This window comes from Musca domestica, unplaced genomic scaffold (genome assembly GCF_030504385.1).
Source record: "Musca domestica strain aabys unplaced genomic scaffold, Musca_domestica.polishedcontigs.V.1.1 250, whole genome shotgun sequence".
NCBI lineage: Eukaryota > Metazoa > Arthropoda > Insecta > Diptera > Muscidae > Musca > Musca domestica.
Genome location: NW_026712278.1, coordinates 691,821 through 717,503, shown reverse-complemented (window position 1 = coordinate 717,503; position 25,683 = coordinate 691,821). Strand labels below are relative to the sequence as shown.

At 38.4% G+C, this 25,683-nt stretch overlaps 1 protein-coding gene across 1 annotated transcript; it reads left to right on the top strand.

The window, feature by feature from the left end:
* LOC131802990 (protein bark beetle-like) lies at positions 1-23,844 on the top strand (the record flags this gene model as incomplete). Its single annotated transcript, XM_059123834.1, is given in 11 exon segments — positions 1-167; positions 5,134-11,402; positions 14,462-14,673; positions 15,031-15,386; positions 15,448-15,573; positions 18,644-18,667; positions 18,775-18,872; positions 21,310-21,553; positions 21,613-21,739; positions 21,800-22,021; positions 22,114-23,844. Coding segments are annotated over 11 exon segments (9,036 nt in total), but the record flags the coding sequence as incomplete, so codon positions are not given.
* Positions 23,845-25,683: the final 1,839 nt, after the last annotated feature.

Here is a 25,683-nt window from a genome sequence, read left to right as displayed (position 1 = left end):
GGTACCCCTACGGCACGCATTACATTGACAGCCCAAGGTCATAATGTTGAGTTACCCGATGTTGAGGAACGTGGCATACGTTTAGTGGATGGTCCAACACCACTTGAAGGCAGATTGGAGATCTTCCACAAGGGAGCATGGCGTCCGGTGTGCACCAATTCCAGAAAGTAAGTTATTGTTGTAATTAAAAAATAAAATAGTAGAAAAACAAAACACTTAAAGCTCGGAAATGGGCTAAAGGGTTCGAAAGTGACGTAAAATTTTAGGGTGACACTCAAAGCCAAAATACTAGAATATTTTTACAAATTTTTAAATCTTTTTATTCAGAGACTATGAGAACCATAATCGCGACTATAACTCCCAATAAAAAAGAGGACCGATTAGTCTATGTCGATTTACCCAGGCTTCGAAAGTGACGTAGGGTGACACTCAAAGCCAAAATATTAGAATATTTTACTGATTTTTAAATCTTTTTATTCAGAGTCTATGACAACCATAATCGCCACTATAACTCCCCATAAAATAGAGGACCGATTAGTCCATGTCGATTTACCCAATTTTAAATTTCGATAAAGTTCCCAATATTTTACACCTAGATTATTCGATATTGAAAATAGAAGATATCGATCCATGTTTACGAATAGCTCCCAAGATATCTCCTCATTTCCGAAATTTTAAAAATTCCGGTCTAAATTCCACAGAAATCAGAAGTAATTTTGCATTTCGGCTTCTCAGTGGCCAGATTAACTCATCTTCCAATTTTTTTAGACTGTGAGGTTCACCGATTTGTCATAAGTCAAATTTTCACAAAGTGTTCAGGTTTTTCTTGTAAATTTTTTAACTTTTTGATTTGGAAAGTTTTTAAAAATATTTTTTCAACCATGGATTTTTTAAAAATATTTTTTGCAGAAGTATCAGACTAATAGTGAATTTTGATATTCAAATATCATCAAAAGTGCCTAAAATAATTTATTTATATATAATATTTCCATAATAATAATGCAAACTAATAGCAGATTACCGACCGAGTTTTACGATAACGAAATCTCGTGCAAACACATGACATACATCGAGTTTTTTGATACAAAAATTAAGGAAAAATACGCCACTAGTCTTAGGTTAATAAGTATGGAATTATTTTTCACATTTTTTGATAGATGAGTTCCAAATATAAACAAGTAAAAAAGCTGTAAGTTTGGCCGCGCCGAACTTTGAATACCCTCCACCATTTGGAACAAATTTGGCCATTTTTCAAAAAATAAAATCCGTTAGAAATTTTAAAAATACCGAATTTAGCCGTTATATTCGGGTCTATACGACGACGTGGACTTTCATAGGCAACTTTTGTCAGACAATTTTCTGTCTTAGGCTGTAGTATCCACTGCGAACTTCAAATACCAAATTTGATACAATTTCGGTGAATAATGTCGCTAAAATCATCAAAGTACCCAACATCGGGAGGTGCCGTTATATGGGCGCTATACGAAGACATGGACCTGCACAGACAATTTTCTGTCCTGTGGTAGGCTGTGATACCCATTAAGAACTTCAAATACCAAATTTGAAACAATTCCGGTGAATAATGTCGCTAAAATCATCAAAAAACCGAATATCGGGAGATACTGTTACATGAGTGCTATACAAAGACGTAGACCTGCACAGACAGTTTTCTGTCTTAGGCTGTAGTTTCCGGTACCAAATTTGAAACAATTCCTGTGAATAATGTCGCTAAAATGATCAAAATACCCCATATTGGGAGGTGCCGTTATATGGGCGCTATACGAAGACATGGACCTGCACAGACAATTTTCTGTCCTGTGGTAGGCTGTGATACCCATTAAGAACTTCAAATACCAAATTTGAAACAATTCCGGTGAATAATGTCGCTAAAATCATCAAAAAACCGAATATCGGGAGATACTGTTACATGAGTGCTATACGAAGACTTGGACCTGCACAGACAATTTTCTGTCTTAGGCTGTACTATCCATTACGAACTTCATATACCAAGTTTGAAACAATTCCGGTAAATAATGTCTCTAAAATCATCAAAATACTGAATATCGGGAGGTGCCGTTATATGGGGGCTGTACGAAGACGTGAACCTGCACAGAAAATTTTCTGTCTTAGGCTGGAGTATCCATTACGAACTTCAAAAACAAAATTTGAAACAATTGCGGCGAATAATTTCGCTAATATCATCAAAATACCGAATATCTGGAAGTTCCCTTACATGGGGGCTATACGAAGACGAGGACTTACACAGACAATTTTTTGTCTTAGGCTGTAGTATCCTTTGCGAACTTCAAATACGAAATTTAAAACAATTCCGGTAAATAATGTCGTTTAAATAACCTAAATACCGAAAATAGTGAGGTACCCTGATATGGGGGCTATATCAAAATGGTCCATGGCCCAATTTCAATACCAAAAGTCCTGCAGATGTAATATACATTTGAGTAAAATTTAATCAACCTACTTCATTTCGTTCGGAAGCTAGAGTGATGTTCACAGACAGACGGACATCGCTAAATCGACATAGAATTGTATGCTGATCAAGAATATATGTATATAATTTGTGGGGTCTAAAATGTATATTACGAGGTGTTACAAACGGAATGACAAACTTTATATACGCTCCGTAATATGGTGGAGAGTATAAACAAGAATTGCCAGTACCGTTTTGGCAAATGCGATTACGTCTACCATGTATTTTTATACCCTGAGTCATAGGCTACAGAGGGTATATATCATTTGATACGCCCAAAACATGGCTCATCATAATAACGGTTTAGACCCTAGGTCTCTGTGGACCAAATCCGTTTCAGGACATTTGGCGTCGATCTATCGATGTCCGTGCGTCCGTCTGTCTGTCTGGCTGGGACGCACGATAACTCTCGAAGGTAGTATTCGATTTGATCCAATCATGACATATCGTAATATTTTTATCAAACTTAGATCGAGTTCGAAGATGTGACTTATAGGTCCACTCCTTCTGGTACCTCCCAAAAAAGTTCGACACTTTTCAAAAAATAATTTATTGTACAGAAAGAGAAAGGATAATAAATTTTTGCTCCAACTTTGTAAATCCTAAAATTTGCATTAGTGCTAGGTCAGGTCGAAAATGAATAATATCCGTGCACTCCTTCAAGTACCAACCCCACAAAAGGTCAAAATTTCGAATAATTTTAACTCTTATAAAATGTGATATAAGAATCCGATTGTCTTCAAATTTCATACATCCCAAAAATTTTATTAACCCAAGGTCTGGTGTTAAGATGGAATACATCGGTCCACTCCGTGTGGTAACTCTCCCACAAAAGGTCAACATTTTCAAAAAAAATATTTTCTGCACAGAAGAGTAACGATAATTCCGATTTTGCTTTAACTTTGCAATTCCTAATATTTGCGTCAGTGCTAGGTCAGATGTAAAAATGGACAATATCGGTCTACTCCATCAAATACCTCCCCCACAAAGGGTCAACATTTTGAATAATTACAACGCTTTAAAATATGATGTAAGAGTCCGATTGTCTTCAATTTTATTAACCCAAGGTCTGGTCCACTCCGTGTGGTACTTCCCCCACAATAGTTGAAATTTTCAAAAAATATATTTTTATTTTTTCTGCACAGAAAGAGAAGCAATAATCCTATTTTGCTCCAACTAAGCAAAGCCTAATATTTGCCTCAGTTCTCGGTCAGGTACAAAAATGGATCCACTCCATCAAGTGCTTCCCTCACAAAGGGTCAAAATTTTTAATAATTATAACTCTTTTAAAATGTGATGTAAGCATCCGGTTGTCTTCAAATTACACAAACCACAATATTTTTATTAGTCCAAGGTCTGGCGTGAAGATGAAATATATCGTTCCCCCTCCTTCTGGTACCTTCCCCGACAAAAGGTCAAAATTTTGAATATTCATGAAGCTCATAAAACGCGAAATTAACATCCGATTCTATTTAGACACTGCACATCTACATTTTTCTATCAACACAAGATGTGCTATTAAGATGGTAGTGATCGGACCATTTCTTCTGGTACCTCCCCCACAAAGGATGAAAGTTTTGAATAACTAAAACTAAAAATTCGAAGAAAGCATCCGGCTCTCTTCATATTTCACACATACCATTATTTCTACTAACACAAGATATGCTGTGAAGACGGTCAACTCTTTCTGGTATTTCTCCACAGAGGGTCAAAATTTTGAATATCAATGAAACTCAAAAAACACGAAATTAACGTCCGATTCCCTTTAGATTTGGTGTATCTCAAATATCCATCATTATATGATCTGTTATAAAGCTGGTAGAAATCGAACCATTTCTTCTGGTACCTTCCCCACAAAGGGTCAAAGTTTTGAATAACCAAAACTATCATAAAATCTGAAAAACATCCGACTCTCTTCATATTTCACACATACCATTATTTCTACTAACACAAGATCTGCTGAGAAGATGAGTTAAATCGCACCTTCTGGTATATCTCCCCCACAAGGGTCAAAACTTTGAATATCCATGAAACTCATAAACGCGAAATTAAAATCCGATTCCATTCAGACTTGGTACATATCAATATTTCCATTAAGAGAAGATCTGTTATAAATATGCTAGAGATCGGACAATTTCTTCTGGTACGTCGCCTGCATAGGGTTCAAGATTTTGAAGAACAAAACGCTCAAAGAAAGCAGCAAATAAAATAAGCAACTAACTCTCTTCAAATTTCACCCATACAAACATTTCCGCTAACATAAGATCTGTTTTGAAGAAGATATATATATCTGCGAATCCCTTCTGGCACCTCACCCACAAAGGGTCACAATTCACATATTATCGATTATTTACAACTTTCTATATCTAAATATGCCTTTCAACCAGAAATCAGAGCTTAATATGGAATTTTTGATTTTCCTTAAAAAAAGGAAGTAGTCGATACAATCCAAACCTGGCACGTCGCAATGTTTGTATCATAATTTTTAGGTCCGATACGAAATTGACAATATTGGCCCACTCCTTCGGAATTTACTATCTTAACAGAAATCAAAATATATTTAAATAATCGAACATTGGCAGGGTGTATACCCATTTCAAATTTTTAATCAAAATTTATTTAATTTCCCCCTCTTTTTATTGCAGTTGGACCATGACCGATTATGCGGTGGCCTGTCGTCAAATGGGTTTCCAGGGAGGACGTTTTTGGAATTGGGTTGATCGTAGCCCGGGCTGGAAACCACGTCTACTCTACGAACTGCCCAATTGTAAGGGAACAGAAAATTCTCTACTCGACTGTGATTGGTCGACGCGGCAGTTGGGTTCGGGAGTATGTGATTATCACAGTGATATTGGCATACAATGCAAAGCTATGCACAACCTACAGCTGAGCCACTGGGCAGGCTTGTATTTTGAAAATGCCCCGACCACAAAAACACTGGCCAAAGACAACACGGTGTACTACACCAAATCCCAGTCGACACTGAAATATGTGGACATCTTGAGAGCGGGAAATGGTTTGAAGCAGGCAACCAAGGCGGCCATAGAGTCGGTGGGAGTTCCTCCTCAAACACAACATGTGGTGATTACACATTCCGCGTATACGGGATTTAATGCCACCCGACCCTATGGCGGATTTGCATTGCAGAATGTGACAATAAGGAAAAGTAATGGCATTGGATTGTTTGTGAATTCCAGCCAGGGCTATGTCCAGCTAAGTGGTTGCAATATCCAGGATAATGCCGGGGATGGTGTGAAATATGTGGGCCATGATTTGCGGGTGGATGAGAGACCAGATCGATCTTCAATTTATGATTTCTGTACCTTGCCCACCACATCAGGGCAGACATATCCATTGACCTTGTCTTTTACCCAGAAATTTTATGCCGGCTCTGCCAAGGAATGTTCCAAGTATTTCTTTTCCAAACCCGGTTATGTCCTGACGGTGCAGTTTGAACAGTTTACTTTGAAGAATAATGATACAGCCTCGGTGGAAATATACGATGGTGCCTCGGCCAATGACCGTTTGCTGTTTGTGTGGAGCGCCAGGAATTATTCCCGTCCTCAGAGTGTAACGAGTACCCGGGAGAAGTTGTTTGTGCGCATCAAGGCAGCCATGCGGGAGGAGATTTTGGGTTTCATACGCATAACAACGGGCGAAACGAGTGCCTTTGATTTGCGGGTCCTGGATTCGGTGGTGCAGGATAATGGGGGTCGTGGTATTGCTGTGGATAGTCTGAGATCCAGGGTCCATTTACATGGCAGCTCGATTTCGGGGAATGGCCATGTGGCCGGTTTCCATGTGACTGGTGGTGCGGGAGATGTAAATATCACAGAGACCAATATCAGCTATAATCATGGTTCCGGAGTGAACATAACCTATGTTGGTGGCAATCGCAATATCTCAAGAAGTTATGTGGATTTCAATAAAGGCTATGGCATTGCGGTGTGGCTGAATGAAACCACGGACCCCAATCGAGTGGAATATCTGGCCTTTAATCAGACCACAGCGGTGGAATATAGTCACATCAATTCCAATCTGGATGTGGGGGTGTTGCATGGAAATTTCTGCCAGCCTCTGTGGGTCAACTTGACAGGGAACTTTTTCAATGGCAGTGCGGGTAATGATATACGCCTGGAGAGCTGTTGGAGGTTACTGGAGCCGAAGGAACCCAATATGTTTCTACAAATTGGCCATAATTCGTTTGAGAATAGCCAGCAAAATGCGATATATCTCAGCCCTGCCCTCAACATGAGGGGGCGTATTGAGTTCAATCAATTCCGCTATGGCATGTATGGTTGTATTTATATACGCAATGATTTCATATATCAGGAATTCAATTTTATGCCGGTCCACTTGGTGATCCAGAGTAACTATTTCAGTCGCAACAAAGGGGTCCATGTGGTGTCCTTGGGTCTCTCGCCCTATAGCCGCAGGGAGGTACAACATTTGTTGTTCACAAGGAATTTTGTACGAGAGAATAAAATAACGGAGTTTTTTGGTCCTTTACTGGATGGCAGTGAGGGTTCAGATGGTGCGGGAAGGCTAAATCCCCGCTCCCGAGTTGCTGCCGCCGTGGTGGTGAGCTCAAGTAATGTGGATATTTTCCGGAATATTTTAAACAACTTGGATTCGGCCTATGAAATTGGTTCCCAGCTAAGTGATCAGAGCCAGATTATCAATGCCACCTACAATTGGTTGGGTTCCTCGGAGGAGGTGAAAATATTCTCTCGGCTCTTTCATCGCAATGATCGCTACAATTTGGCCAAGATCCAGTATATCCCGTATTTGCTGCATAGCTCCAATCCAGGCTCATCAACGGTGATATATACCTCAACCTTTGTGCCCAGGTTTTATGTAGAGAATTCCGAATACATTGGCGGGGAAGTGGATGGCCAGGAAATGATACCACCGGGAACGTACACAGTGAATAAAGACATAAATATACGGCCTGGCGGGAAATTGATTTTACAACCTGGAGTGACATTGCAGTTTGAGCCCAGTGTGGGCATGATGGTGGCAGGGAAACTGGAGGCAAGAGGTCGCCGACCTGATGATATTTTCCTTACCCTAAAACGCCAACCCATTATGGATGTGGATAGTTCCACCTTGAATCATGATTTAATTGATATGATTGACATGGAAACGGAATCGATTATGAGTGGTGGCGCTGGTGGTGGTGTGGATGAGATACCCAAGGTCCCAGTAAGGCTCTTAGGTGGAGCTGGGCCCTATGAGGGTCGTTTACAGCTGTATGTCAACGATAGATGGGGTACGGTGTGTGATTATGGCTGGACGGAGTTGAATGCAGCCTTGGTATGCCATCATCTGGGCTATACCCTTAACCCCAAGGATTGGCGTTTGCTGCGTTCCCAAATGCCTGCTGCAGGGCTCACGGAAGATGTCATTGTCTCAAATGTCCAGTGTACAGAACATGATCGCGATATCACGCAATGTAAGGCGGAATATTTGTGGCAGGGAGATTTTGAAAATTCCTGTAGCCATGAAAATGATGTAGGCATACGCTGCTATGAGGGAGCCTGGGCGGGCGTACGCTTCAGCATGCTGGCGGAGCGAGCAGATTTGCAGTATGTCACCATTGAAAAGGCGGGCTTGTTTGATTATACCACGAACAGCTTTAAACCAGCCCTGCAAATGGATTTTGCCCGCCATAACTTGGATAATGTGCGAATTGTGGATAATCTCGATGATGGCCTGGGTGTTATCTATGCCGATTTGTATGGTGGCAAAGCCATTAATAATATACGGAACTCGGAATTTGTGGGCAATCGTGGCAGTGGCATTAGTCTGAAACAGCTGGACTTTAGGATCCAGGGATCGATAATTAAAAATAACCTGGGCAGTGGCATTTCCCATGACCCGGTGATTGCGGCCAAGGACCAATTTGAGCTGGGAGGATGGTTTAAAATGGCAGTGGATTTCAATTCCTTTGAATCGAATTATGAGCCTTTTGTTTTGCCCCGAGATGAGGGTAACATAGAGCTCGGCACCTGGGAAAGTAAGTACGTGCGCACCGAGGAGGTGAGGGGAGGTGAAAATGTGGAGAAGAAGTTACACATCCGCTGTCCGGCAGGCTATGTTTTGGGTATACAGCTATTGAATCCGATAAATAATCTCTCCACCGAGAGTCTAAAGATTTTGAATTCCCAATCGGAAAATCCGAGAGCCCAGCTGTGGGATGTACGCCGGGATCTGAATGTCTTCCCCACCACCAGTAGCGGTTATGGCATCATAATTTATTATGAGAGTGGTGACAATGCCTTGGGAGGGGCGGTTTTGATGTTGACCACGGTCCAGGCCCCGGTACAGAATATACGTAATCGCATTGTGGGAGGTCCAGTGCCCTCGCTGCATATTCGATCCACCAAAATACAAAAGAATCTGAGAGGCATATCGGCCCTGTACTACAATCGTTACTATGGCAGCGAGGGAGAGCTGTATATGCGCAAGGCCAATGAGTCCATAAAGATTGTCAACAGTGAGCTTAGCAACAATGACCTGGAGGCCATACTCATCAACTCCCCCTATTGGGATGTGATAAGCAGCAATCTCTCGGAGATTACGGTGCATGTTAACAATTCCAAGATTTTGCAGAATGGCTATGGCATAAGGCAGTTGTCCAAGGATCTTCGGTCCTCCAACAATCTCTTCCATTATGTGGTGCAAGATACCACTGTGGAGGATAATAAAAATGGTGGCTTCCAGGTATCCCTCCCGTATGTTTGGCAATACAATGAGAATTTCACGCATAGCATACATTTTGGCAATACCACCTGGCAAAGGAACCGCAATTTCTATATCGACGTGTCGGGCCACTATGCCGACTTTAATATAACCTCAAATGCCTTTTTGAATAATCAGGCGCCGAGGAGTCTCATTTCCGTGATGGGCATGGAGAAACGCATGAAATTCAGCTACAATCGCATAGAACAAAATCAGGCTAAATTCATAATGGAATTCAAGGCGGATAGCTTAAGTGAGAAATTTGGAGAGGTCCATGCTTTGGTGGAATATAATACCATAAAACAAAACAACAACTATGAGGTGCTACGGCATTTGCCGGCCCTGCAACATGCCCGTAAACAGGCCAGCATAAATTCTTTGAATACAGCCGTCATACGTCTGGATGGCATACAAAATGTAAAGCTCTACAGGAATCTCATAGCCGAGAATAGTTTGAGATATAATCTGGTGGCGGGTTTGAGATCGGCCCGAGTGGATAACTATGTCTATGCCACGGAAAATTGGTGGGGCTCAACGGATATTTCCAAGATTGAGGGGAAGATTTTCGATTTTGACAACTGGAATGATCATGCGGATGTCATCTATCAGCCCTTCCTCATTGAGGATACCATGGATGCCAGTATATCCCTGGTCAAGGAAAATCGTGATCTCATTGATTTGAATCGCTGGCAGGGAGGGCGAATTTACTCCGATTTGGTACTTCGAAAACGTGAATATCCCTATATAATACGCAACGATATCACCGTGATGCCCGAAGCCACGCTCACCATTCACCATGGAGTACAAATGGAATTTGAGCCGAATGTAGGTATGTTGGTCCTAGGCACCCTCAATGCCATTGGCTATGAAGAGTCACCCATTATTATGAAACCCTTTAAAAATGCCACCCATGAATCATATTCGCTGATTAACAAACGTGCCCTGGACATGGAAATGGAGCAGCTGCAGGCCTACGATTCCATACGCTTGTGTACAAATTCCCAAAATTGCAGCTCTGATATGGATAAAATGTTCGAAATCAATCAGGGTTTCTTGGAGTATTTCAATCACACCACATTGCAATGGGTGCCGATATGTGATAGTCGTTTCACCGAACGTAATGCCCAGGTGGTATGTCGGGAGTTGGGATATGATCCACTCAATGTGTACTACAGCCACGATCGACGCATTGAATTCCACACAAATTCGCTGACACGCATTTGGACCTGGGTCCAGCCACTGGAATGTAGAGGTGATGAAATCCGCATGTCCGATTGTGAGGAACGTCTCAATGGCCAGGTTTATGGGCATCGTCATGAATGCCATTGGGATGATGTTTTTGTATTCGTCAGCTGTGCCGGTGTACCTGAAGATGAGGTCTACTGGGGTGGCATTCGTTTCACCAACTCCGAATTTGAACAGAATCAATATGAGCAACGTTATCATGACATTCACACTCATGGACTACAGAAGCATCAACAAAGTCGCCTGGAATTTGTGCGCATAGAAAATGCCGGCATACTACACAATCAAAAATCTGCAGCCATTCAGGCAATCTACAAGACTCCCTCCATTTCGGCCGTAACCATACGTAACTCTGCCAATCATGGCCTCAACTTTGTGGTACCCTCAGGGGCGCTAAACCTCAATCTTTTAAATGTATCCCAAGCCCTGGGTTCCGGCATTAATATACTCTCCCTAACTGGTGAGGGCCGCGAGAGTGATGAATCCAGCTTTACGCCACTCAAAAAATTGGACCTGCCCTACAAACTCTTCTCCATGATTGACATTTGTGATCCGCAGAAAACCATCACCGTGGAGGAGCGAGTCCTACTCTACTACAAATACGACAATAACCCAGTGAATTGTGTGAAAATGTTCACTTCCGCCTATCGTGCCAAGCCGCTGGGATTCCGTTTGCTGCAATCGAATCTTTTCAATCATTCCAAACTTTATGGACGCATGGACTCGATACGTCTCTACGATGGCGATGTGTATAATGTCACATCGCTATTTATGGGTCAAATCGAATCGGATACGAATAATCAGAAATCATTCTTTAAGACTGAAGGTCCCACCCTTAGTGTTCATCTAATGGCCAGTGGTGCTCCCGAATATCATGGTTTCATTGCTGAGGTGGTGACGGTGCCCATATCAACGATTGGTATAAGTAAGTTAAACGATTTTCAGGGATAGGGATACGTAAACCGAATTTCGACTAATCGACGTTTGGTATCGCAAAGTCGAAAGGTGAAAATACATAAAAAATTTTTTTGACTGACTTAAGTCGGTAAGTAAGTTTTTAACCGGATTAAGTCATCGGCTGGCTTCTTCGAAAAAGAACAAAGGATCGAGTATAAGTTATGGGCCGAAATTGAAATAAGCCAACGTAAAACTCCTTTGTTCTTTTACGAAGAAGCCAGCCGATGACTTATTCCGGTAAAAAAGCGATTTATGTACTCTCACCTTAATTATGGCCTATATAAGGTCAGAATATATATTGTGATTTAAAATTTAATGAAGGTGTAAACTTTTTTTCAAACGTAGTCTTCCTGACCGATTTTATATTGGCCTTGGTCAAAATGTCGAAATACATTTTTACCTAGGCTCGAGTTTTCGATTGATGAATTTTGAGATCAAAGATTCAAAAAATTTCACGGTTAACTTTTTGTAATAAATTTTGCAATTTAAAGATCATAGATTGTGGAGAACCTCAAAGTTGAATTTGGCAAACGATTGTAAAATCTAGGTTTGTTTAAAATCTCAGTCATTTTTTAGGTATCGATTTTGTGATCATAGATTCCCTAAAAATCTCAAAGTCGATTTTTGCAATCGAATTTCGATATCGAAATCATAAATTCATAAAATCTCAGAGTCCAGTTTTAATAATTAATTTAAGATTTTGAGATAATTGTTTTTATAAAACCTAAACGTCAAAATTTTCGGCATCGATTTTAAGACCAAATATTCTATAAAATCGAAAAGTTGATGATTTTCGATTATATATTCTAAAAAATCTGAATGTTGATTATTGGCAATCGATTTTCGATTTCGAAATCATTGGTTCTATAAAATTTCAAAGTCGAATATTTGCAATCGATTTTAAAGCTCAAAGGCTAGTTTTGGCAATGGCTTTTCGATCATAGATTCTATAAAATCTCCGAATTCACTTTTTATACTCGATATTCGATTTTGAGATCATTGCTTGTACAAATTCTTGGGGCCTTCATTTTGTAATTAGCTATTTTGAAATCATAGATTCTATAAAATCTCAAAGTCGATTTTGGCAATCAATTTTTGATTTTGAGATCACAGATTTTATAAAACCGTAATCGATTTTTGATATTCTGTAAAATCTCAAAGTTGATTTTTGACAATAGATTTTCAATCATAGATTCTATAATATCTCATAGTCCACATTTTGTATGCGATTTTCGATTATGAGAACATTGTTTCTATAAAACTTTAGGGTCAACTTTATGTAATCGATTTTCGATTTTGAAAATCATAGATTCTATAAAATCTCAAAGTCAAATTTTCGGTATCGATTTTCGATTTTGAGACCATAGATTCTATAAAATCGACTTTACGTAATCGATTTTCCATCATATATTCTAAAAAATCTCAAAGTCGATTTTTGGCAATCGATTTTCGATTTCGAAATCATTGGTTCTATAAAATCTCAAATTCGAATATTGGCAATCGACTTTAAAAGTCAAAGGCTAGTTTTGGCAATCGATTTTCCATCATAGATTCTATAAAATCTCAAAGTCAATTTTTCGTTATTGACTTTCGATTTTGATAATATAATAATAAATAAAATATAATATTTCATAGTCCACATTTTGTAAGCGATTTTCAATTATAAGAACATTGATTCTATAAAACTTTAGACTATAAAAATCATAAATTCTACAAAAACTCAAAGTCAAATTTTCGGTATCAATTTTCGATTTTGGGATCATAGATTCCATAAAGTCGAAAAGTCGACTTTTCGTAATCGATTTTCAATTCCATATTCTATAAAATCTTCGAAATCATAGGTTTTATAAAATCTCAAAATAGAATTACAGCAATCAAATCGACTTCCTTTATCGATTTTTAACTTTTTTTGTAATCGATTTTCGATGTCATATTTTATAAAATCTCAAAGTCGTATTCGATTTCGAAATCATAGGTGCTATAAAATCACAAAATCGAATTTTGGCAAACGATTTTTGATTTTAAGATCATAGATTCCACAAAATCGTATTTAAATTTTTTTCGTGATCAATTTTCGATCATATATTTTATAAAATCTCAAAGTCGATTTCAAAATCATTCGTTCTATAAAATCTCAAAGTCGTATTATGAAATCGATTTTTGATTTTTTGATTATAGATTCCACGAAATCGACTTTTGAGCTACTTTGAATTTTTTTGTAATCGATTTACGATCATATATAAAATCTCAAAGTCGATTTTCAATTTAAAAATGATAGGCTCTAGAAAATCACAAAATCGAATTTTGTCAATCGATTTTTGATTTTAAGATTATATTTTACACAAAATCGACTTTCTCAATCGACGTTTAATCGACTTTAAATTTTTTTGTAATTGATTTACGATCATATATTCTATAAAATCTAAAAGTCGATTTTCGATTTCAAAATTATAGTTTCTGTAAAATCACAAAATCGAATTTTGGCAATCGATTTTCGATTTCGAAATCGTAGATTGCACAAAATCGACTTTTGATCGGCTTTTTATTTTCATATGAGCTCAGAGATATAAAATGGTTTTGAAAATTTAAAATTTGGTTTTCTATTATTTCAATAATTGCAGTTTCTGAGACAGACCTAAAAATCTAATCACCTCCTGATAGAGCTACACATCAAGAAATCTAAAGTAAAAATCGACTTTGGTGTTAACAATAAAAAACTACTTTTGGCTGATTCGACAAAATCGAAAGGTTGACATTTTTGTTAAAAACGAAAATCGAAAGTCTCAAAATAAGAATACATAAGAAATGTTTTTTTGACAAAAGTCGCTGGCTGACTTTTTCGGACTTTAGGATGACCAAGTTTATATTATGAGCCGAAAGTGAACTAAGTCAACCATAATTTTTTTTGGTCTTTGAGGAAAAGGCTAGCAATATCCTCTGTCTTTTCTCCTTTAAAAGTTAACTTCTTGTGTTCGACTACGTATCCTTACAGTTTATTAATTTTCGAAATTTGTTGTTTTTTTTCAGATCGCGATGCCCTGCACAATGTTACCTACTCTCACATAAGCAGTGCCATCAAGGGTGCTGTTGTCTACACCTCTGCGGGTGAAGTTACTCCAACTTTGACATTGACCTCAAATCGCATAGAAAGGAATTGTTTACAGTTATATGGCAATTTTTCGACCTGTGATGCTGCCCTGAATGTTGATGTGCAGAATATGAATTCTTTCTTCTTTATGGTAAGGGATATTTTTTTTAATTGGAACTTAATTCGAAACCCAAAAAATCTTAAATATATAGGGAAACATATCGAAGTGCTGCAATATAAAAAATAACTCTGAAAGAGAAATGCCTAACGTAGAAGGCTTTTTAAAAGGCTATTTCATAATATACATCATAGACACCCGAAGTTTTATTTTCTATTCATGATTTAGGGCCTTTTAAGGGTCTCCCCTACATGACGTACTTCTGAGAGAGTATCTCCTTTCATAAACAGGTGTATATGAAACTCCTCTGAAAGCTATTCATGTACATTTACCTCAAACTTTTCTATGAACGATCCTTAAACAATTTCCCCTTTCCCATTTACTTTTCAGAACAATCTCCTGCTTAACAATCAAGGTGGTCTTAAACTGCGAGCCGACTCCCGTGGCTCTGCAACATCACTGCGTGGCTTCATACATCACAATCTATTCTTGAAGAATCGTAATCGTCCCGCCCTCTTCGTTGAGGGTCGCCAGTCATCACCGTATCAAGAAGTGGAGCTATATCGCAACTATTTCGCCCAAAATCAAGCCGGCTATGAAGATGTTATACGCCTGCGACAAGTTGTGTCGAATTTCAGCTACAACTACGTTCACAGTAATGTGGGTGGTCGTATTGTTGAGGTATCGGGCTTTGAGAAAGTACGCCTGCCAATCTATCAGAGTACGGCACATAATGGATTTTATAGGTAAGTAAAAGAAATGTTTGAAAAGAATGCGTTTGTTAAAGGATTTCTGATTTGTTTGCAGAAATATTGCCACCAATTGGATGGGACGTGCCACAATTGTTGCCGGCACCGCAGGCCAGCAGTATGTGGATAATATCTTTGAAAATCCCGACAATGATTATGAGATTATCACCGTCAATAGTTCGATGTAAGTTTCTTAATATGGTTTTGTTCATTGCCATCAGACATCGCATCATTTATCATTCTCATTTGCATCCAATCAAAATAGCATTGAATGATTCGGTATGAAATATTAAAAGGAGATGACTTATATTTATTCCTCCCCCATGTGATATAGAACAAATGTAAATTAGTATATAAAATACATTTTAAAGATGTTCTATAGACAGTATGCTGATTGACATTAGACAACTATTATGGGTTTTGTATAAAAATAAAACCTTATAAAGTTCTTGGAAAACTTAGTGGACCTCAAAGCATCTTCAGTATTAATATGTATGCCATAGGTACAAAACCTCTATAAATTGTCTATAGATAAATTGTCTATCTTTCTATCTATCTTTAAAGATATTCGGCCGGGGTTTTAGATCAAAAATTTTGTATTGTTAACCCAACTTCTATAAGTCTTCCATAGATTCAATATCAATTAATACCCCAGGGCTTACAATGTAGGAGACTACGATAGCTAAGAATATATTAGGACTGTGTGCTGCGGACCTAATTATTACTGAGCTGTGTTGTAGATAGACTCAAAGACGGCTCAAGCCTGTGATATCTACTATTGTAGTACATCAAACGATAATTAGCGGAGAGCACTCTTTCATCGCCAAATTTCAGTAGCGCCGCGGGTGGCAGATGATGTATTCCTCAGCATGAAGACTGAATTCTATGGAGTTATAGACGTTCCTTCTGGGCGCTCGTCTGTATATTCCATTATAATCTATGGCATCATTTCTAAACACGAAGCCAAGATCCTTCTTTCCCACATCCCTAATCTTCATTTGAGCCGAAAATATGTCAGTCTTAGCGTCAAAGAAACAGGTTATTGTGTGGCGACACTCCTCGCATCCGGAATAGCCTCTGGTAGGTGTAATTTATCTTTTTGGCCTTTGACACCATATAATCCACGTGACGGCAGAAGTCAAATTTATCGTGCAGGGTGATTCCCAGGTATGTCATCCTGTCGGAAGTTCCAATTAGTTGATCACCAACCTTTATCTCCGAAAGATCTTTGCGGTAGACTATGGTATTCCTTCGTAATGCAGGAATTGTTCAATTTTCCACGGCTTAGCTTAATTCAAGGAAGTTAAGCGCATTCATCATCATGAAGACGACTATCCGGCTATATTCTATGGAGTTATAAATGTTCCTGTTGGGCCGTCGTCTGTATATTCCATTCTGATCTATTGTTGGTCTCATTCTTAAACACGAAGCCAAGACCCTTCTTTCCTCTCCATTTGAACTGAAGATATATAAGCCCAAGCGACAAAAGTTATTATGGGATTACTTGTTTGTAGGTACGCATCCGGAATAGCCTCTGGTGAGCGTAGTTCATCTTTTTGGCCTTTGACAGCACATAGTCCACGTGACGGCAGAAGTCAAAACTGTTGAGCAGGGCGATATTTCATCCTGCGAAAGTTCTAATTAGTCCGTCACAAACCTTAAACCTAGGAATGTATCTCCGAAAGGTCTTTGCCACAGATACCAACTTTACCCATTTGGTGAAGTATTTTGTGGAGCATTTTCATGTAAGCATTCAATCTGCTTTCCACTGTGCTTCCGAAGCGACCTCGTAGCATCAATAAAATCCTCCTTCAGGTGGTCCCGGGATGTATCTAACAAACATGTTGTACAAGACCGGTGCCAGCAGTGATCTCTGAAGAACCCCCGTTTTACCCCCTTTTACCAGTCATTTTTCAGACAGTTTGTAATCAACCGAAAGACTCGATACTGGAGGAAACTTGTAACCATGCGACAGGATTTTTCATCGAATATAAACGATTACATTTTGTATAAAATACAATGTTGCCATACCGTAACAAAGGTTTTAGTGAAGTCCAGACCAATTGCGATTGTTCCCATTTTGGAATTGAAACCATTCGTGAGATATGTTGTAAGTGCTCCTAGAGCATGGGTTGTAGAATGTTTTGCACTATCTCCGAATTTACAGTCCTTTAGTATCCTCCTGTCCTCGATGGTCGGGTTGATTCGACACAGTTGGAAGTGTTTAAGAAGCTCTCCATAGGGCGACAACAGGGATTTCGGTCTATAGCTCCCCCCCCCCCCCCCCATGTTTGCATCTGCTCTGGGCATAGGAATTGGCTCTTTCCTGGCTATTGGGAAATAGCCAATGTTGAGGCAGAGGTTAAACAATATGGTAAGAAAGAGGATAATGGCTACACCTGCTTTCTTCATCAGGGACCTTATCGATGCCACAAAACTTCTTTGCTGCTCTTTTTGCTATAGTTGATCCGAGCATCCATTTTCATACCAGCGATGTACATTGATTATAGATCCATCTTCTTTGAATTCGTTGTCAAATTCAACAGAGGTCACCTAATTTCAAATTCCTTCCACTGCTATTGCCTAAGGAAATGTCTATTATTTCCTCGGATATATGATTATCCTGTAATGATCTGCAGGGATCTCTTTTTGTGTATTATCCGAGGCAATCACTCCATCATTGTTTAAAATTCCTTTACTCTTTTGACAGAGAGTGAGAGAAAGAGAGAGATATAGACCAATTTATATATTTTCACAAAAACGTTACAAACTGTTTATATCCCTTTAAAAAGCCAAATACTCTATTTATCATTCACGACTTTATCGAAACAAGTTCAAATGTACACTATTCACAATTGACGTGGTAAGAAACCAATCTTAAAATGAGTATATTCTTCAATTCCCCTGTATACGAGTAACAATAATTTTAGCTATCAATCTAACTAATTTTAGTAATGCCTGAATTGGATACTAATTGCCGATAAATCGTCCAATTTCCTCCTTTATGAAGAAAATCTTTTTGAAGGTCTATTCGTAACATTACATTTGCATTCATCACATTTTTCATATCTTCATTTTCCACATTTCATTCATTCATTCCCTCACTTATCCTGCATTTTCGAACATCGGCACTAACTTATGGCATGATTTTGATTGTTTTCTTTGATTCTAATTTCTTATTATTTTTGTATCTTTATATTTTTTAATCTACTTACACCACTCACCCAAAACTTCTGCATGTCTTATATCTGTAGCTTGAGTATTGACTACCGAAACAGGTAACAACTGAGATATAAACCCTAAAACCTTAAATGAAATTGGATTGTATTTTTTCTAATATCTGAACTCTTAAATTAACTCATATTTTCCATTCGCAATTTTATAGCACCATTGAATTGTGGAAATCGAAAATTGATGCCCGCCACAACTATTGGAGTTACAACAATACATTATCGGTGCAGTCTAGGATTAAGGATAAAACAGGTGAGTCAAACGTCAAAACAGGAAAAAAGCGCTAAGTTTGGCGGGACCGAACTTTGAATAAAATCCACCATTTAGAAGGAACTTGAAAAAATTAAAAAAAAAAATCTTGAAAAATACCTTTAAATGAAAACCGCTATACGAAAACCAGGACCTGCCCAAGTAATTTATTGTCATTAGCTATAGTACCAATTCCGAACTTTAAATAAAAAATTTAAAACAATTCCGTTAAATATGCTGCATTGATATCATCAAAACATCGAATAAAGGCAGGTTCCGTTATGTGTGCGCTATACGAAGACGTGGACCTGCATAGACAAATTTTTGTCATAGCTTGTAGTATTAATTAAGAACTTGGAATACGAAATTTGAAACAATTCCGGTCTAATGTCGCTAAAATCATCAAAATGCCGAATATTGAGAGGTGCCGTTATATGGGGGCTAAACGAAAACGTGGACCGACATGGCCCATTTACGAACTTAAGTGTGAACAAATAGTGCTTAAAATCTGAAATTTGGTACTAAGATCGCTGTTCATGTGTAGCCTGGACATATGGACTGGAAACCTCTCTCTTGGTGTCTGGAATTGAGATACGGAGGTGGTTTTGCAAACGTCTACTAAAATTGTTAGAAAAGTACAAAATGGTACTTAATTTGGTATTGGATGTAGGAATAGAGCCGAAATTTGATATAAAGGTCATTCTTGGGTTTACATATGGAGACGTTGAATATAAGGAGCGTAACTGAAGTTTCAATAACTAATAACGAGGGCAAACATAGCCAGAAAAATAAAAACAATTGACTAAACCTCATTATTTTCCTCACATAATCTCCCAGTGCGACAGGGACCTGTAATTACCCCTGGTTTTACTAAGAGATAATGGAGAAAACGTTATTCGTCCTGAAGTTATCGGCCTAGACACTATATGTCATTATGTCAGATCTTCACAGATTAATTCCGATTTGATGTTGATACCCTTAGCCACACTGTGGTACAAGGCATTATGTCTTTGAATATTTGGGCCATGGACGAACTCTACCAGCCAAAATGTGTAGAGGGTGAGATGAAAAAACTCGTAAGCTGAACATATCGCAATGCTACATTAGGCAAACATTGAAAAATGAGCTCGTGGTAAAGCCATTGAAATTGCAGAAAGTGCAAGAACTTATACCACAACAGAAAGAAAATAGGCTCTAAGGAGCTAAAGAGTTGCTTTGCTTGGCCGAAAGTAGTGAACTGCAGATTTTGGTTTTCTCCGATGAGAAAACACTCGTTGTCCAGCAGTTTTTAAACAAACAAAATAATCCTGTTTACTTGCCAAAGAGGTCATCTGAAAATGTGCACCTACGGTTGGCCACCACAACTCAAGCGCGGGCCATAGTGATGGTCGCCATAACAGCCGATTGTCGCTCTCCGCTCGTATTAATCGACCGTGGCATCAGAATAAATGTCGAATATTATCGTGAACATTTGGCCGCAGACCTTGGACATTTCAACAGGATACAGCACCATCGCACTCAGCACGCGCCACCCAATAATGTTTACAAAATAAGGTTCCTCGCTTCATTTCCAGCGAACAATGGCCACTAAAATCTCCGGATACCAATCCGTTGGACTATTGTGTCTGGAGTATTTTGGAAAGCAAGGTTGGCACTAAAAAATACCAAAGTGTCGATCACCTTAAGCAAGTCCTTCGCCGGGAATGGGCCAAAATACCGCAGAGCAACATTCGGGAAGCGTGTGACGGTTTCATTTCATTAAAAAAAAAATTAAAAATATGGCGTTTGACTTGTTTGTTGCCGTTTTTTATCTCACCCTGTATATATTCTTGATCAGCGTAAAATTCTAAAACGATTTAGCCCTGTCCTTCCGTCTGTTGTAATCACGCTAGAGTTAAAACGAATAGATATAAGAAGCTAACATCAGGCACAGATCAGTTTTTTGTCTGCCGGTAGGTCAAATTCGGTACCTTCCGATATTCGGTATTTTGATGATTTTAGCGACATTATTCACCGGAATTGTTTCAAATTTGTTATTTGAAGTTCGTAATGGGAACTACAGTCTGTGACAGAAAATTGTCTATGCAGGTTCAGGTCTTCGTAAAGCCCCGATTTAACGGTACCTTCCTATATTTGGTATTTTGATGATTTTAGCTACATTATTCATCGATTTTGTTTTCAAGTTTCGTATTTGAATATTGTAATGGCTTATGACAAAAGTTGCAGGTCTACGTCTTCCTATAGACCCCAATATGTATAACATATATTCGGTATTTTTAGGATTTTAACAGAAGTTTTTAGCGGATTTTATTTATTTTTTTTTTTTTTAATTTCTAAATTCGTTGCAAATGATGGAGGGTATTTTATGTTCGGTCCGGCCTGCTGCTTACTGCTTTTTTACTTGTTGACAATAAATTCTAACATTTAATTTCCATTTCAGATGACCCTATGCTATTGGAAGTTTTAGCGGTACCCTTCCAGATGAACAATCAAACGATATTGGATGGCAAGTGTCCACCGGGATGGTCACAGGTTTCCGATACCTGTTTTATGTATGTCGGTGTGCCGATGACCTTCCATGAGGCCAAAGAATTTTGTAGATCGGAAAATTCCTCAATGCCGTTCATAAGGACGGATAGTACAACGCTGTGGATTTATTTGCAGAGTCAAATGAGGCATCTGAAGTAAGTTCAAAGAGACTAAAGTTTCCTTAATTTCCGAACTGATTCCCGTTTCATTTTAGATACCCCGAAAAGGTGTGGGTCCAGGATTTCAATTACATTGATCGTTGTACCAGTTTTGCCTACATGGAAATTACCGTGGAGGAGTGCAACAAGGAATTGGGTTTCATATGTGAAGTGGATCCAAAGGTGACTGTTAACCTTTTTTCCTTTGAAAGTTAAATTAATTTCTCCTGTTTTTTCTCCCAGGTGGTAATTGATCCCTTGTCCTGGCGCGCCGACATCTTTGCCATTAGTATTATTTCAGCCTTTGTCTTGGCCTTGATTCTCTTGATTTTGGTCGGTATTTGCTGGTATGCCAAATCCAAACATCGCCACGCCCAAAGACTGCAGCGCCGCAACAGTATACGCCAAAGTTTACGCAGTTTAAATAGCATTGATCCGCAGGGCTCATTGCGCCGGAGGAATTTTGTATGATTTCATTGATTTTTTGTTTTATTATTTTCGATTTTATTTTAATTTTTTATTTTTTTTATTTTGTTTTCCTTATTTTTTTTATTTAGAACATGTCCAACTCAACGGGTACCCTGACCAAAAGTATGGCCCAGGATTATAAAATGATGGGAAACGGGTCCTTCGAGTCAATTGATAAAAGTGTTTTGAGTTCTGAGGCCAGTTTTGAACCCTATGAAAATCATCGCCCTAATGGCGGGGAGAAATCGGAATATAGCACGCCACAAAAATCCCAAAACGAATATGTGACCAGTATACGAACTCCCGGTAGTGCGGGGGGTTTAATGGGCCCGCCCCGTGTTGCCACAATTGGATCGGCATCAAGGGCTAGGGGTCGTGCTACAGCTGCTGCTTTGGCAGCTGCAGCCGCACAACAACAAAAAACACCTCAAAACGACTTTGAGTTGTCCTATCGCAATGAAGGTTTCCGCGATAACTCCACCTATTCGGGGACGCGTAATAATTCGATTAGTACCAGCATTGCTGAAGATACTCCAATTATACATCAAACCGATGCCGAAGAGACGGGTTCGGATTACTATGGCAATGCCAGTACATTGCCACTGAGATATGATCCCAATGAGAATTTGGCATTCCTTTCGGAACTTAAACGTAACATACCCGAGGATCAGAGATCCAGTCAAATGTCCGATAAACCACCCTCAACATTTTTGCCGCCCACCGTGGCAGCCGTACATCAGCACCGGCAGCGACCTCCCAAAACTCCCTCACCACCAACGAATCAGACTGTTTCGAGCAACAACTCAACGACGGGCAGTCTGACATACGAACAAAAAATCGACAACATGAATTTCAGTTCTTTAGCCGAATTACGTAGCAATAATACTAGCCAAGTAAGTGCGACAGCAGCGCCAGCAGATATTAGAAGGCCCGACTCATATATGGTGGCCGTGGGTGCCAATAGATTCTCAAGGCCAGCCTCATCAATTGGAGGCGGAGGCATTGGTGGTGGTGGTGGTGGTAGTACCCCAAAATATGATACACCCACACTATCGATGGCCTCTCAGCTGGCCAGTAGAAGACCCAAAACGGTCTATGAGAATAGTGATAGCACAGCGGCCAGTTCAACGCTGCCGCACGGCCATCATCAAGATGCCGTACCCGCGTATCATCGTTCGCGTTCAGAAGCTTTGCTAGAGACTGATTTAGATATGGATAATAGTCCGCCAATGGATGCTAATGGCCGTTGCCATAGCCAGCCATTGGAAACCTCAATGTAAGAGAGGGTCCCCTGCCTAGTTTCATTATCCAATAGCCAAAATATTTCATATATTAGATCCAATGGAATTTAAGGCGACAATGGCAATGAATGAGACGAAAGATATTGACATTAGAACTTCGTGGTGATCTCTTACATTTTGGAATAAATATTTTTTTAATTGCAAATACTTTTAAACAAATTTAATATTTTTTTTTGTTTTTAAATAATAAATAGTTTTATAATTTAGCATCACATTAAAGAAAAAATTTAAAACAATTTTTTTGTTACCTTTAAATATTTGTTAATTTTTTTAATTAGATTCTTTTTGTTTTAATTTATGAGATTTTTTTTTAAATTTTAAAAATATTAACAAAAATATTGTAAAACTTTGCAAACATTCCCTCCATTATTTGTTAAGAGTAAATAATATATATATATTTTTAAATATACAAATACAAAAAGCATTAATTAAATGTCTACAAATACAATATTTAGAAAAAAAAGCAATGCATTCTGCCTTTAATATAAATATATACATCCAATAATTTAGTATTATTAATTTTTTAAATTATTTTATATATTTTTTTGTATAAATGCCTTCATATATACATACACATATACATTTAATGTAAATATATACAAAACGTATTTAAGAGAAATAAAAAAAAAAACATTTTGAAAAATAAGTATTTGTTTGATTTTCCAACAGATTAGGATTTAACCAGTAAAGAAAGTCCTAAAGTCGGGCGGGGCCGACTTTATGATACCCTACCCTACACCACCACCAAATTCCATCCCATTTGGGCAAATATTAGACGCTTGGTGCACAATAAAAGGTAAATCGGACGAAGTTATATATGGGAGCTATATCCTAATCTGAAACGATCTCGATAAAGTTTAGCAAATGTATTTCTGAGATGTATTTGATATATTTCCCCAAATATTGTTGTTATAGAGTGCATATTACGGCTGCGGAGGACAAAAATAACAAATCGGATGAACAATATATATGGGAGCTATAGCTATATCTGAACCGATTTCGATCAAATTGGGCACACTTATTTTCAAGCCTAATTTGGTTGTATGTGCAAAATTCCATACTATTCGGACTGATATTACACGTTTGGTGCACAATAAAAGGCAAATCGGACGAATATATATATGGCAGCTATATCTAAATTTTGACCGATTATCTCCAATTTCAATAGGGTTCGTCTTTGGGCCAAACAAATTATTTGTGCAAAATTCTGGATAGGGCAATAAATGGACAGACGGACGGACATGCGTAAATCGACTCAGAATGTGATTCTATGCAGATCATCAAAAGGAACTATGCGTCTATCTCGTTTCCTTTGGCCTATTACAAACAAATGCACAAATACATAATACCCTGACCACCTTGTGGTATAGAGTATAAAAACAAAATATTTTCAAAATCAATGATTGGAAGAAACTTTAATTGCGGGGCGCGCATTAATAATATTAACGAGATTTACCATGGAATTTAAATATTGAACACTTAGGATCATATTTTTGAGAGAACATCCAGGCATTTCAGTCATCTTTCGCGTTATTTGACTCACTTTAGAAATGAACAAAAAATATCAAATAAATGAAAACAACTTGTTGCCTATAATTTTTAATAATTCTGACAGGAAGCGGGCATAGCCTCAGGGCTGTATTTCTGCAGTTTTACGAAGCTGTTCTACCTCCTTATTGTACCATGGACCGATATATGTTGGTAACTCAAAAATAGTTAGAGAATCGCACTATAGGTGGGCAATATCGGTCTACTCCCTCTAGTACCTGAAATAAGAGTTTCATTGTCTTTAAATTTCGCATATGAAGAACAGATAGAATGGACCACTCCGTCTAGTACCTCCCGAGCTCGCCCCCCTCCCTTCCAAACGAAAGTCAAAAAGATTTTCCGATTTCGAATGCCTAGTCAGTCCGACATCTGAACGAAAGTTACATGGAGTGGTTGGAGCGTTACCGGCTCAGATGAAAGACTGAAGTTTAGCCGAATTCGAAAAAAGCCGAGAAATCTCTACAAACAATAGGCTTCTATTTTGAACCTCACTCTTACTAATGACATCTGTAACAAGTTAAAAAGCAGCTAAGTTCGGCCGATAATACCCTCCATCACCTGGAAGAAGGTTGATAAATTTAAACCGTTCAAATTAGAACTGTTATATGTTGCTATACGAAGACGAGGACATGCATAATTAATTAAAACAAAAGTATTGAATTATTTTTTCCTTACAAAAAATGTTGGACACAAAGCACCTAATTCGAAAATTTCACCAATTAAAAAAAGTAAATCTTTGTTTATTTTATCTAGAAGTGTAAAGGATTTTAAATTTGATTGACTAACATTTAAGGAAAATATAAATTTGCA